This window comes from Lipotes vexillifer, unplaced genomic scaffold (genome assembly GCF_000442215.2).
Source record: "Lipotes vexillifer unplaced genomic scaffold, Lipotes_vexillifer_v1.1 scaffold511, whole genome shotgun sequence".
NCBI classification, from domain to species: domain Eukaryota; kingdom Metazoa; phylum Chordata; class Mammalia; order Artiodactyla; family Lipotidae; genus Lipotes; species Lipotes vexillifer.
The window spans coordinates 408,304-423,897 of NW_006784934.1; the positions used below are offsets into that span (position 1 = coordinate 408,304).

General features: G+C 38.4%; 1 protein-coding gene across 1 annotated transcript in view; it reads right to left on the reverse strand.

Moving 5' to 3' along the window:
• Positions 1-15,594, reverse strand: part of WARS2 (tryptophanyl tRNA synthetase 2, mitochondrial) — an 85,990-nt gene that overhangs the window by 38,108 nt on the left and 32,288 nt on the right. The window contains exon 2 of the mRNA XM_007457120.1: positions 5,606-5,863. Within this exon, the coding sequence (XP_007457182.1) occupies positions 5,606-5,863 (258 nt within the window). The remainder of the gene's footprint in view (positions 1-5,605; positions 5,864-15,594) is intronic.

Sequence of the window (15,594 nt, forward strand, 5' to 3'; positions counted from 1 at the left end):
CTTTCCCTATTTCAAATAATTACTAGAACTTACACTGGTGTCCAACAATGGCACCTGGGGAACTAGTCTTTATATTTATCTGTAAGTACTTTGCTTAACACAATGGATATACATGAAAAGAGCCCTTACATAATATAAAAAATATTTTTCTCTAACTCACAATTTCAAAAATTCTTCATTTTACTTGTAAATAATTGTCTGTGAGGAGATGCAGTTATAACTAATTTTAACTGGTATTGGCTCCCAACACTTTAATTCTAATTATTTTCTAAATTCCTATCATATTCAGTGATCAACTGAATGCTTAAATGTACTGCAAAATTCCCAATATAAAGAAACTAACAAAAAAAACCTTGTTAAAATTACACAAATAACCTCTAATTTATGTTTTATAAGTTAAGAACTGACTTATCAAATTTTCTCAAAATAAAACCAGAAGAGGGGCTTCCCTGGTGGCACAGTGGTTAGGAATCTGCCTGCCAATGCAGGGGACACAGGTTCGAGCCCTGGTCCGGGAAGATCCCACATGCCGCAGAGCAACTAAGCCCATGCACCTAGAGCCCGTGCTCCACAACAAGAGAAGCCACTGCAATGAGAAGCCCACGCACCGCAACAAAGAGTAGCCCCTGCTCGCCGCAACTAGAGAAAGCCCACGCGCAGCAACAAAGACCCAACGCAGCCAAAAATAAATAAAATAAATATATAAAAACAAACAAACAAAAAGCCCAGAAGAAAATACTCTAACTTCTGCTTTAAAGAATTATTGGTAAAAGTTAATCAGATCATTTGAACACAAAATAACCTGTGATAAAAAGTGGTGGAGTGGAAGAAACACTGACCTGATGTTCTCAGTGGCCTCATGCTTGAAGGGCTTTCTAGAAACTGAGTTTAAATTTTTACCTTGAGGGTAGGAGAGAGGTGCTGATGTATTTTAAGTAGAAAGATGACCATGGCTACAATGTGGGGAATGGACCATCAATTTGTGAGACTGAAGCAGGAGTGAGAGGGTAATTTAGTAGTCCAGGGTCTTCAGGTCAGCTCTGGCTCTGCACTGCCCCTCTGCCATCAGCTCCTGAGGCAAAGGCATGGTAGGAGACAGAAAAATGTTCTCTCCCCATGAGTACAGGTCTTCCTCAACTTACAATGGGGTTACATCTTGATAAACACATGGTTAAGCTGAAAATATTCTAAGTTGAAAATGCATATAATACACCTAACCTACTGAACATCATAGCTTCACCGTGCTCAGAACACTTACATTAGCCCTATAGTTGGGCAAAATCATCCAGCACAAAGCCTATATTATAATAAAGTGTTGAATATCTCATGTAATCTATTGAATACTGTACTGAAAGTGAAAAACAGAATGGTTGTAAGTGTCTCGGTTGTTTACCTTTGTGATCTCGCAGCTGACCTGGATCTACAGCTCCCTGCTGCTGCCCAGTACCACAAGAGAATATCGTACTACATATTGCCAGCCTGGAAAAAGATCAACATCCAAAATTCAAAGTACAGCTTCTACTGAATGCCTATTGCTTTCAAACCATCATAAGTTGAACCACTGTAAGTCAGAAACTGTCTATATAGCTTCCAAAAGTAGTGCCTTAGGAAGAAAAAAGAGTCCTGGATTTGCCACCTACAAGCTGTTATGACCTCAGGTAGCTAATTAAGAAGATATTATTAAGCATTTACTAAGTACCAGGCACCTCTCAGAGATTTTCTAATTACTTAATCTCTTTATACCTTAATTTATTCATCTGTGAAAAAACAGTAATGCCTAACTCAGGCACTGTTTTGAAGATTAAAAGAGAGGTCATATACATGAAACGGCTGGTTAATCTTCCATGTTTAGATGCTCTATTTTCTTTTCAATCCCCCTCTACTGAAAATTCCACAGGTTGATAAAGAGAGTTGTTAATTAATTGACTTTTGGATAGCAAGACATAAAATACAAACACCATGATGATTCTTTCACCTACTAGAACATGGCAAATATGGGGCCAGGTGTTTAAAATAATAATTGTTTCAAGGCGACTAGCTTAGTTAATATACTTCTACTTGAGAATGGTCCTAAGAAGCAAAAGCCAATACATGCCTTCACAGTTTCAAGATAAAGCATCAGGAAGAACTTCCCATCATCCTCCATGAACCGCTTGAAGCTTTACAGCATTCTAGAGGAACTGATAGCTAGGCACTCCTTTCTAGGCACTCCATAGGCACTAAGTAAGCATCGTTTCTAGTCAAACTATTACAAATGGTGATAAGTAACTATGTAGGCTGGCAGTTTATAGCCATTAAACATCAGCTAACACAGATTAGTGAAAAGAGGAAACACAAAATATTAAGGTTTATTTTTATGTCCAAAAGAGCTAATTTTATAGCAAATAAATGAAAACCTGATTAACATATCAAAGGCATGAAAAAAGTGGGAGCATACAAATGAACTTATCTACAGAACAGAGACAGACTCAGACACAAAGAACAGGCTTGTGGTTGCCAGTGGGGAAGGGGAGTGGGGGAGGGATGGAGTGAGAGTTTGGGGTTGGCAGATGCAAACTAGTATATATAGAATGCATAAACAACAAGGTGCTACTGTACAGCACAGGGAACTATATTCAATATTTATGTAATAAACCATAACGGAAAAGAATATAAAAAAGAATGTATGTATAGGTATAACTGAATCACTTTGCTGTACAGCAGAAATTAACACCACATTGTAAATCAACTACACTTCAATTAAAAAAATACACACCACATCAGAAAAAAAAAAAAAAAAAGAAAAAAGTGGGAGCATAAAAACCAAAGTTTAAAATTTTTTTTTAAGTGCAGAAGGATTAACTTTCCAGGAAATAAAACTTGATCAACAAATCAAAAGGCATGAAATAAAAAGAGACTTTAAGATCCATAATCAAACGTGATGCAAAGACCTTGGTTGGATCATCATTCCAACAAGACAACATTTTGGAAGACATTTTGGGAGAATCAGCATAATTTGAACATGGACCGGGTATTAGATGATAATATGGAATTATCATTAACTTGTTAGGTGTGATGACAGTATTGTGGTTATGTAAGAAAATGTCCTTAGTTTATAGAGAGGCGTGCTGAAATATTTAGGGCATGAAATGTCATGATGTGTGGTATCTGCTATAAAATACTTGAACAAAGAAAACAACATTGGCGAGACAAATCACAAAATGTTAGTAAATGATGGGGGTAGAGTATACTCTTCTCTCTACTCTTCTGCATATATTTAAAGTTTTCTTTATTAAATATTTTAAAAAGGAAAGAAAATCTGATAAAATATCCAGTCCATCCATTAAGTTGTAATAAGGTTGGTTGCCCGAGTTAAAGAAGGAAATGGCCCAGACCAAGCATTTCTTGAGGACAGAAAGACACCTGAGGAAGTCTTTAATACTGTCTTTGTGGGACAAATTGTGGAATGTGGGCTGATGAGTACTTCCTTCAAATTTCACTGGCAAACTATCGAAATTCCCCCAAGGGAGCTGAAGTCAGGGATGGTAGGAGGGGGAAATGGGAGCCAATTTGGAGGCCACTGAGGAAACAGGCAACACCAGTTGCCTCCACTCTCTGACCTAGACCCACATAATGAGCTCACTAGTTTGGGAACCAGTGAGCTCATTTTGTAACATAAAAAAACCGAAGGGAAGGTGAATTTTTTTATCCCTCACTTATGAGAATGTTCTTACAAAGTCTCCCATATTGTTGGTTACTCTTTCAATTGCTATTTTGAACAACAATGTACCATGTGGAAGAAGATACCTCAATTACTGCAAATTTTATACATTTATGGAGGTCACTGCCAAAAATCCTTTACAAAGGAGAACATTTTTAGAATATGGTAATCATTTCTGGGGCTATGAGCTCAAAGTGCAAGTACTGGATGTGACTGTAAATAAGCCTTTAATTTTAAAGGTCACTTTAAAAAGCAACTGACAAGTGGTTACTTTGTGGAGATTAGACATTTTCACCTACAAGAAGCATGGAAATAAGTACTGAGAATGCAATTTTTAAAAAGAATATCACATAAGGATCAAAAGAGAGCTTGCATCAAAAACAGCTAAGATGGAATGAAGATGGTATGCTTTGGAAAATGCATTAGGTGACTCTAAAACTGGCTCTAATGATGACCAGCATTATAATGTCAGAGATGGATGTGAAGAGTTTAGATAAACATTGCTTCATGAAATCTGAGAGGCACCTTCGTTTCAGAGAGAAGGTAGGAGTGCTTCTGAGGTAGGACAACCAAGAGGGTGAGAGATCTAGGGTAAGCTAGTTTGAAGAAGGTAAGGCCTATGGAACAAGGACCTGGAGGGTAAGGATGGTGCACAATTAATGTCTCCAAGTTTGGAAGAGCAGTCATGTGGAAGACAGAGTTGATTTATTATGTATTTTTAGCGAGAAGTTAAATGAATGGCTAGAAGTTACAGGGAGGTGGGTATTTGCTCAATATAAGCAAGTACTTGATAACAATTACATCTGTCCAAGATTGAATCTGAAAAGCCATACGTAAGGAAAGGCTTCCTGACCAACTGTAAAAAAGGAAATTGAGGTAAATTGCCTTTATGGTCATTTTAATGATTAGATTCTATTATTCTATCACATTATCTCTAAGCTGGTAACAAGTTTAAGTTGATAACTGCATTTATTTTTTGAAGATACTCTTTTCATTGATTACATATTTTTAAATGGTTGCTCTATGTGAATCATTACATTAAGTTCTGTGGGTGATTAAATATATACAAAAATAATGATTGTCAGAAGTTTATGATTAAGAAAGGAGTTGTACACATGTATAACACGTTCCACACATGCATACATGTTAACATGTGCCAAAACATGTATAACATACCATTCCTTGGCTGGGGCTTTGTCACCAGGTTAAAGCAGACATGTAATAAGGGCATGATCCAGTTAAAATTTTCACCTTCTTTGCTAGGGAGTCTCTTAAGCGCCTTGTCTCTAGTCCAGGTTATCTGCCTGTCCAAGAGTAAAGTGATTCATCCATAGTAAAGATATGAGTCAAATATTTTGGCTTTGTTCTAAAGCCTTTCTTGGCTTGGACTCAAGACACTGGACATTGTCTTCCAATTTCCCAGCTAGTTCTCTCAAATCTTCTCAAAAGTTATCATACGAAGAATGAACAATGGGAGTTATCCAATAGACCTTCCAAATGCAATACCCAATAAAGCAACATTGGAGTTACGTAAAACCATCAGTCGCTAAATTCTATCCCTCATCACCAGGAGACTAGTCAACAGCATGAATTCATCTGTTTGAATGCAACCCAGTACAGGAAAACAATTCCAGGGTTAGAAGTACTAATGGGATACAAAGTTTTGGTTTATGAAGCATTATAAACTTACCTAGTACAGTGGAGAGAAAGTTGAAAATACTATTGCATTATAATAATACTCAATGATATGAATATAGGGAAAACATGAAAATGAAACAGTCGCATTTGATGAAGTCACACTTGAAGGGTCAAAAAAGAAATCAAAAACAGGAGTTATATAAACCATTCGATTTTTTCCTCAATCTGAAAATAAATGTTTTCTCGGTTCTAAGCTGAGAAGCTGACCTGAGATTGCTGGAAAAGGATGCTCTTCTCTGGGTTTATGCCGCAGGCGAGAAGAGCAGCCGTCATGTCCAAGATGCTCTGCCGGAGGACGGCTGGGTCTTGGGGGACAGTGATGGAATGTAGGTCAACGATGCTGTACAGCACGGAGTCATGCTCGTCCTGTAATCTCACCCAGCTCTCAATGGCTCCCAGGTAATTGCCGAGGTGGGGGATTCCTGTAGGCTGAATGCCAGAAAATATTCGCTTCACGGAATCTTTCTGGAACAAAGGAAAACAAACAAAATTGCTTTTGAAGCAGAATCCACGAATCCTATGCCCATGTTTGATGGCTACGCAATTTTTTTAACTGCAATCTGACAGTCATCATCCCTAAATGCATCTATTTTGTAAAGCACTATGTTAGGTGCTATTAGGAGACAGAAATGATATTAAAAAAATCTTTTTTTGCACTCAAAAGCTTACAAACACAAAGGTACGTAAGAAAAGGTCTGTATCTCCAATCTAACTGGAGATAGAGGATATGCTTATGAAAATAAAAGTAACAGTACAGTATTACCACACAATTGTGACTGGTTTGGAAAGGTAAATAGTGCAGTACAGGCAAGAGTTCCCAAGAGGAAAAGATGACTGTGGTTCTGGTGGTCAGTTACAGAGACTTCAGACATAGAATCAAATTTCACTGGAGATTAAAGGGGCTCCAGGGGTTATTCATGTGACTTCATTCATTTTGCAGTTAAGGCAATGAAGGCCTTAGCATTAGGGCTAAAGGCTACTCTTACTTAATTCAGTTTTCTTTAAAAATAAAAGAATTTGAAAAAGAATAGATACATGTATATGTATAACTGAATCACTATGCTGTACACCTGAAACTAACATAACATTGTTAATCAACTGTACTCCAATATAAAATAAAAAAATAAAAATAATTGCTGATGTTATAATTTAATGTGCAGGATCTGGGCTAAAAATTAGGAAACCTATACTATATTTCTGATATTGATTCTTGATAAAGTTATTTAACTTTTTCATGCTTCAGTATCCATTTACTTTTTTTTTTTTTTTTTTTTTTTTAGTGGGGTAGGAGTTTATTAATTAATTAATTAATTTTTGCTGTGTTGGGTCTTCGTTTCCGTGCGAGGGCTTTCTCTAGTTGTGGCAAGCGGGGGCTGCTCTTCATCATGGTGCGCGGGCCTCTCACTGTCACGGCCTCTCCTGTTGCGGAGCACAGGTTCCAGACGCGCAGGCTCAGTAGTTGTGGCTCACGGGCCTAGTTGCTCCGCGGCATGTGGGATCCTCCCAGACCAGGGCTCGAACCCCTGTCCCCTGCATTAGCAGGCAGATTCTCAACCACTGCGCCACCAGGGAAGCCCCCCATTTACTTTTGATAAAATCATAGTTGGTTTTTTGTTGTTGTTGTTGTTTTGGTTTTTTCTGCGATATGTGGGCCTCTCACTGCCGTGGCCTCTCCCGTTGCGGAGCACAGGCTCCGGACGCGCAGGCCCAGCGGCCGTGGCCCACGGGCCCAGCCGCTCCGCGGCATGAGGGATCCTCCCAGACCGGGGCACGAACCCGCGTCCCCTGCATCGGCAGGCAGATGCGCAACCACTGCGCCACCAGGGAAGCCCCATAGTTGGTTTTTTATTTCTTCAAACGAAGTTTTTAATTCTGCATAATTTTTTAAATTATAAAATCATTTTTGACATGGTCATGCTATCCCATTGGTCTATACTGTCTATTATTGAAGTTATAATAGGAAATGAGAAGAAAAAAAAAATGTGCCTCTGTATTTGTAAGCTTTTGAGTGCAACAAATTTTTAAAAAATATTTTCTGTCCTTAATACAGATAAATGATAAAATACATCATTATCATTTTTAACAATAATAAAAAATTACTAATAACAACCATAATTTACTGGACAACTACTATGTTTCAGGCATTTATGCTCAGTGCTTTATATGCATTAATGTATTTATTCTTTATAATATATAATATGGTAGGCATATCATTACCTCTAATTTACAGATGAGAAAACTGAGGCTCACAAATATTTATAGATTGCCTTTGGCCACACAACTAATAGGTGGAACTGAAATTTCAAGTCAGGTATTACTGACTTCAAAGCTCATGTACGCTCCTTCCACTAGCTACCATGTTTTGCTTAAACACCATCTATTAAGACTTCATTACATTCATTGCATTATTTTGCAACGTTTCTGTTGCAAAAAACAACGTTATGGGGGAAATAAAAGAATATTCTCTACACGTATATTTGTGTATTAAGTGCCAAGTCTCTCCAGTGTACGTAGCTAGGAGTTGAATTGCTGGATCATAAGGTACGCATATGTACTTTCAATTTTACTACAGCGTGCTAAACTATTCCTAAGTATCAGTACGTAACAATTTGCAGTTTCTATCACCAATTCCTATTGTTCCACATCCTCACCCACTTTGCCAGTAGTTCTATTTTTAGCTAACTGACGATATAGGGTAGAATCTCATTATGGCTTAACTGCATTTCTCTGATTATTTATTAGAGAAGTTGAGAACTCATGGTTTTTGGTATTTTTATTTCCTCTTCTGTGGAGAGGCTATTCAAGTTATTTTGCCTATTTTTCTCAGCTTGGATTATCTTTTCATTGATTTAAGAATTTTTGTATATTCTGGATCCTAATATTTTGTCAGTTACATGTGTGGCCAATATATTCTCTCATTATGTGGCTATTTGCCTTTATGTTACCTTTTGATGAAGAGATGTTCTTCAAACATATAATTTTTGACCAGATTTTTATGCCATAGAAGAAATCTTTTAATATCCCGAGTTCATGAAGATATGTGTGTGTATATACATACATACATATATAAAGCATATGTATGTGCATGATTTAAAGCTTTATCTTTCACATTTAAGTCTGTATCCATTTGGAGTTTTTTGCATATGGTGTGAGGTAGACATCTACTTTATTTTCTCTCCTTTTTTTCCCCCTATATGGATACCTAATTGTTCCATCGCCATTTATTGAAAAGATCCTTTCCCCACTGCTCTCTGGAATGCCACTTCAGCATAAACTAAGTATCTCTATATGTCTGAGTCTGTATCTGGTCTTTCTATTCTGTCTCATTGGTCCATGGTCTATTTGTCTATGTCTGCACCAGTACCGCAGCTGCCTTTTAATAAGTCTTGGGACCTGGTGGAGCAAGTCTTTCTACCTTCTTCTTCTTCAAGAGTATCTAACCCACCCTTGGTCCTTTATACTTCTCAATACATTTTACAGTCATCTTGCCAAGTTCCAAGAGAAAAAAAAAAGCAACCTATTAGGGTTTTTGATTGGGATTACATTGAGTCCATAGATTGCTTTGGGGAGAACCGACATCTTTATAATACTGGGTCCTCTCATCTAGAAAACCACATAGTTTATGAGGATCTAACGTAAAACACGATAACTACAGTGGATAACACTGCATTGTATAATTGAAATTTGCTAAGAGAGTAGAACTCAAATGCTCTCTCACACACACAAAGACAAATATGTGAGGTGCTGGTTGTGTTAATAATTAACTAGGTGGGGGGGATCTTTTCACAATGTATATCAAATCACCATGGTATATGTACACTTTAAATATCTTACAATTTATTTGTCGATTATACATTAATAAAGTTGAATTTTTTTAAAAAAAGAACGTAACATTAAAAAGTCTTTATCTTTATATCTAATATCAGCTCCTAAGAGCTAATCTACTTTAGATGTGTGAGTGCCAAGATTACTTATATTTTGCCCTTCCCTTTTCCCAAGAATTTCAAATCCTACAGTCTATTTTCCTATATCTGCTTATTTTCCTCTCTATTCCTGACATAACGCCCTAAAATAGAACGTTACATCATAGTTCCATGATCTAGAATTGTACTTGATATAAGCACTCAGGAGACCTAAGAGGTTTGTGGCTCTGAGAATATGAAAAATACCTTTTAAGTAACTGAGAACAAATATAATATTACCACTTAAAATCATACACATGTACATACATACACATGAGCCTGTCAAATGACTAACTCCCCAAATCATAATTTAGAGACATTACTTTAAAAATAGTTTGTAGCTGAGAACTGAGGCTGAGGGGGAGAGAGAGAGAGAGAGAGAGAGAGAGAGAAAGAGAAATAAAGGGAGAGAGAAGAGTTAGCATAGAATAAGTACATATCAGTGAGGCTTCCTTCAGTACCTTAGGACCTTAACCAGCCCTGGGTTCCTGATATGGGAATAAGCAAAGGAGCTTTCAGTGAGGTAAAAAATGATTAATGGGCTTTAGGGACTGATTGATGAAGAGAGAAAGCAAAGCAGAAAAACAAGCTCTGAATTTAATAAATGAAGAGGAAAAAAAATGCCATCCAGAAATGCTTGACCTAGGATGAAAGGGGACTGTTTATGGTCATATAAAGGATTATAAGGACCAGTAATATCAAGCTGAAAAAAAAATATGAATATTTCCACACAAATTCCTCCATGTTCAAACTAAGGAATTATTCCCTGAGAGAAATGGAGAAACTAATTCTTGGGAAAACTAGAAGAGAAAAGCACTAGAGGACAGACTATGAGAAAAAAGAATTCTGACCAGTGGGAATGAACTAGACATGATCTAATACATCTTTTTCGTTCTCTAGTTTCTGTGATTCTATATATCCAGGCAGAGGGAATGATGTTATCAAGAAGTAAGAGCAACAAGAAATGTTTTGTTCAATTTTCAAGGAGCTATTAAAAAAATACAGGATCTAAATGAGAACTGGATTCCTGGTCTTAAAAATATACAGAGAGTGTCTTGCACTTCTGCGGTGAGTTTATGTTCCCGTCTGTTCCCCCTGCAAGAGTCAGCAGGCAGCCTGACAGCATGGCAGGGGAGATATGCCTGGTACCATGAAATCATGGGGCTGGAATGTGGAGTTTGGGTGGTGGGAGGCTGGGGGTTCTGTGTTCAAAAGCACTAGAGTTGGAAAAGAATGAAAATGAAAGGAGCATGGGCTTCCCAGTGGACAGGAGGAAAACCACAAAGAAAACAGCTTCAAGACTAGCCCACAGGCATTCGCTCATGGGGAAGTCTAGAGCATCAACCTTCAATCCCATCGCAATGCAGAGAATAAAAAAAGGCGCATTTTACAAAATAGGTCTTCATTTTTATTTCAGGTGTATTTCCTTAGCAAACGCCACTTTCAATCAATACATGCATTGGCTCAATTTGTAACAGAATCAGCATTACCAATGGGCAGCTTCAGCCCTGGGATTTGATATATTCCAGAAGACAGGGTGGGAGTCTGAATCAAAGAGGGAACAAACTTATCAATCTGACAGATGTAGCTAAAAGCACTCCTGTCATAAGGTACTGAGCATATCCCAAGTTCATAATTATCATAATTTCAATTATTGCACCCAAAAGCAATTAAAAAATCCCAAGCTGCTAATCATGGCAAAAGATAGTTTTTGTGATTAACTAAAGAGAGCTTCTGATTTTAATCCCAAGTGAATAAAATACATCAAAAGAAGGCTGCTTACTAGCTTTGAAACACTTTCAACTTTGGTATGGTGGTGGGAACCAAAGACTTCAACTAAAGATTTCAAGATTCTTATTACAAAGTCCTTCTTGTGTCCAGCTGTAGCATCAATTGTGCATTCATCACACCTGTTTTAGCTATAGTCGACGGCAGACCAAAAACTTGGCTGAGCAAGCACTATGTCTAATTGGTTCCATGAAAGGCACGTTATCATGGATTGTGATAAAAAAGGAATCAACAACATTATCAACTAATTTGGTTGAAAATTTCTTTTTGTAAGTCTATTTATTCTTCTAAATAAAAAATACAGCTTAAGAAGCTCTCTGTTGGTGCTTCTCAATTCTATCATATATGTCACCCTACTATTTCAATCCTAGGCCCCTCGCATCTGTCTTCAACAATTTCTTGAAAATGTCTACACCACCAGTTAGTGATATAAGAGCTGAAACATAGGAGACCCGGCATAGAAAAATAGCACTTCGGTCCTGGCTGCGAGGATCCAGGTGCTTCTCTGAAGCTTTCTTTGGCCACAGCTCAGCATTGTTCTGCCACAGTCAGTTTTTTCTTCCAGAAAGTACAGAGGGCTCTGGGTCTGGTGAGAAAATGCTGACTCAGCACCAAGGGGAAAAAAAAAAAAAAAAAAAAAAAAAAAAAAAAAAAAAAAAAAAAAAACTTGAGTTCATTCTGCTTAGAAATGAAACCAGATGCTCAGACCTAGGAATCAACATACTAAATATTAATTCGATGTAAGAGAAAGCAGGTCTTATGTCACCCTCAAACAAGAAGCAGTATGTCGGCCAACAATTAAAACTGCAGGAAAAAATTATTTTTAAAAAGAAAAAAGGAGAAAGGAGTGACTAATCCACTAGACTGTGAGTTCCATAAAGGCATAGATGAGAAGTACTTAGCAACATATTATTAGGTCAGTGAAATAGTTTGAAAGAAATAAACTTGGTTTTTTAAAATAGTTTTTTACAGACTTATTTAAGCCACTTCCAGATTTTAAGAGCTGTGCATCTATTTTCCCTCGGTGCACTGAGCTATCCTTCTATCATGCAGTAGAATGCTTTTGCAGATGGATTTTCATTCTTGTGCTGAACTTTAGCTATCAGAAACATTCCCTGGCACTTGCATGGACCTCATCGGATGTGAAGGAGGTAGGAATTACTGGCCTCACTTTCCAGGGAAGGACACTGCAAGGTTAAGTAACCCTCACAAGATCACAGGCAGGTGGTTAGATTTGGAACCCAGCTCTCAGCCCTGGGCACCGAGCTCTGTCCCCTTCCTGTGCACAGGGCTGCATCCAGTTTAGAACTTCTTGATTTCATGGTTGGTCTGGCCTTTAAGTATCCTCACTCCCACCCGCACCTCCCCTCCACACACATGCTCTCAGAAAGGGAAGGTGTGCCACAGAGTCGTTTCCTGAAGGGCCCAGGCACACAGCTGGTGGCACACCTGGGACCAGAATCCAGACCTCCAGAGCTCTGCTCACCAGACCACATGATACTTTTGCATATTTATCACATTCTTTTCTTCTGCAGCTATTTCTTTTGTACCTCAGCATCTCTTTGGGCTTATTTTCTTCAGGACTTTTTTTTTCTGTTTTCTTTGTTACTTGTCAAATAGCACCTCAGTGAATGTCTCCCCATCACACAGAGATGATGAAATATAAAATCTGGGGACTCTGCCTCCTAGGAAAGACTGCATTGTCACCTCAGGGCAGCTAAGTTATGTTTAAATGCAAAGCTTATATGTAGGTACAGAATAAACTGGCAAGTCCTTTTAGTTTTTATTGGAAGAGTGACTAAAACTAGATTAATATATTATCTAAACACAACATAAATAATTATAATATGATATGTAGTGAGAAACACTTTTAATTTCTAATGACAATACTGCTTCCTAAACCAAACCAGCCAGGGTCAGATTCTTGACATAAACATCTTAACCACCACTACATAATTTATTTTTATATTGGATGGAACAGTAAATACAGGCAAGAGATCAAGAAGTACTAAAATTTTTAAAGTATAAAGAATGATCTGAAATGCTTATGAAAATACTAGCTTTTCCTCATAAGAAAATTTGAACATTGATCTTAAAGTGTTAGAGAGATCATGCTGGAAAGGTATGATTTTATCATTGCCTTTTGTGGCCAAATAAAGGTATATCCTACCCATTATCTTTGGTCACAGATCCATGCCTGTCTGGTGGTCCCATCTTCAGCTGACTATCTGAGAACATTTATCCTTTTACAGCCGCTGAGAGATTTGGCTCTCCACACCTAAGTCCTCAGACTGTTACTAAATGTGTGGTTTTAAGATGTCTCTTTTTTAGTTACACGCCCATTTTCAAATGTAATATTCTTACCAGACATGTCTAATATGTAGACAAGCCCAAAGAAATGCTTGGTGTATGGATAACAGGAGAGTCAGTGAGGGAGCCCCAGTAGGCAGCCCCCTGCGGGCTTGTCCACCCTCACCCCTGCCATCCTCTGAGGGGCTTCCTGGAGCACAGGTTTGAAAACAACTTGATTCAGGACATTTAAAAAAATATTAATAGTTTTTTGAAAAAAAAAAAAGTTCTTCCTCAGGGTAGTGGGAAATATACAGAAGAAAGTTCTCAAAAAAAAAGTCTGGGACAAAAATGCACAATACCACACACACAGACTTAGTTCTATGCATTAAGTCTTCTCATTTCTTCCTCTGGGTTAGGGTTCAAAGTTTATGTGGCAGTTAATCCCCTTCCCAGCTGTCCTCCATCATCCTCCACGAGAAGCTGACCTAGTTACTTGCCATTCTTGTATCGCTCATTTCCCTCTGCACTCAGACTGTTCCCTCATCCTGGATGTCCTTCGCCCCCTTCTCTGCCTGGAGAACTCCCCGTGGTCTTCAAGGCCTAACAATCTCTCCTTGATTCTAAACCTCTTAAACATAACTTCTCCCTACCAAACACACACACACACACACACACACACACACACACACACACACAGAGTCAGTCTCTCTCTCCAAGCAGAACAGATCCCTCTTTCATCGGTTCTTCATTATTTCACATATCACACGGGTAACTTGGTAAATATTTTCTTATTTGCTTAGGAAATATTTTCCCACCTAGAATATGAGCTCTCTAGGGCTGGGGCTGCCTTTTTCATCTTTATATCCCCAGTATATAGCAGTGTCAGGTACATTGAGAGGATCTAATAAATGTTAGTGGAATAAATGACAAATCTCCCATTCCTACTCCCCACTTTGGCTCCATGTAAAGGGTGAAATAACTATACACAAAGTGAACCAGATGTTCCAGTTATAGGCAGTTCCTAAACAAGTTATGTTCTGAGAGCTCGTTTGAAAATTGGTTTTCTGAAACTCAGACACTCAATTCTTTAAATGGCAGTTATGGTCCTGGAAGGCCGCCCATCGAAGCCTCATTGAACCCACAGTATTTCCGAAGAATGGTTTTAACAGCACCATTTCAGCTGCACCTAAACACCATTCATAAAATTGTTTCTGTGGGAAAGTGAAATCCAAGTTCCATTTTGGGACACTAGAGAATTACCTACCCTGTGGTGGCTCTGATTTTAAAGCAAAAAGTGCTTAAGGGGAGCAATCTGGTAGGAAGAGCAGCTTGTATTTGCATACAGGCTTTTAAATTTAGATGTATGATAATCTGGAGGTGGGGCAACATGTGGGCACTTCCTTCAGCATGATTAGCATTCCTACACTGAATTGTGTGTATATGGACTGTCCTGGAGGCGGCTGCCCTGGCCACCACTGCTGGCAAGAAAGGCGCAGAAGGAAGGTGGAAGGAAGGCATTGGAGCAGGGGTTCCCACAGTGTGTCTCCGTACCTGCAACATCACCAAAACAAGGACCTTGCTAGGAATGCAGATTCCTGGGCCCCAACCCAGACCTACTGACTCAGAAATTCTATGGGTGGACTTATCCCAGGAAAAGAAATGACAAGAGTTTTGCAGTCTGTCCTTTGACAAGCCTTCCAGGGGGTTCTGATGCCTGCTCCAGTTTGAGACGGGCTTTGGGACACCAATATCTAGTCTTAAAGTTCACTTCAACTATATAAAATGAGGTACAGATGAAAACACTATGAATAAAAAATAGAAGATACCTTCTAAGCCACCAGTTCTCAATCATATCTGCACAGCGATCACCTGGGAGCTTTAAAAAATACCGATGCCTGGGTCCCATCCTCAGAGATTCTGATTTAATCAGTTTGGGATTTGGTGTGAGCATCGGGTTTTTTTGTGTGTCCAGGATTGAAAAACCACTGTTCCAAGCCAACTACTACATAATTATTCTCCCAAACTGCCAATCTGACTGGAAACATGGGAGCGCACACATACACACACACACACACACACACACACAAACACACAAATAGAGTGTAAAAATTTGAAAAGTTCACTTGCTTATAATTTACATTTCAAGGTAATAAA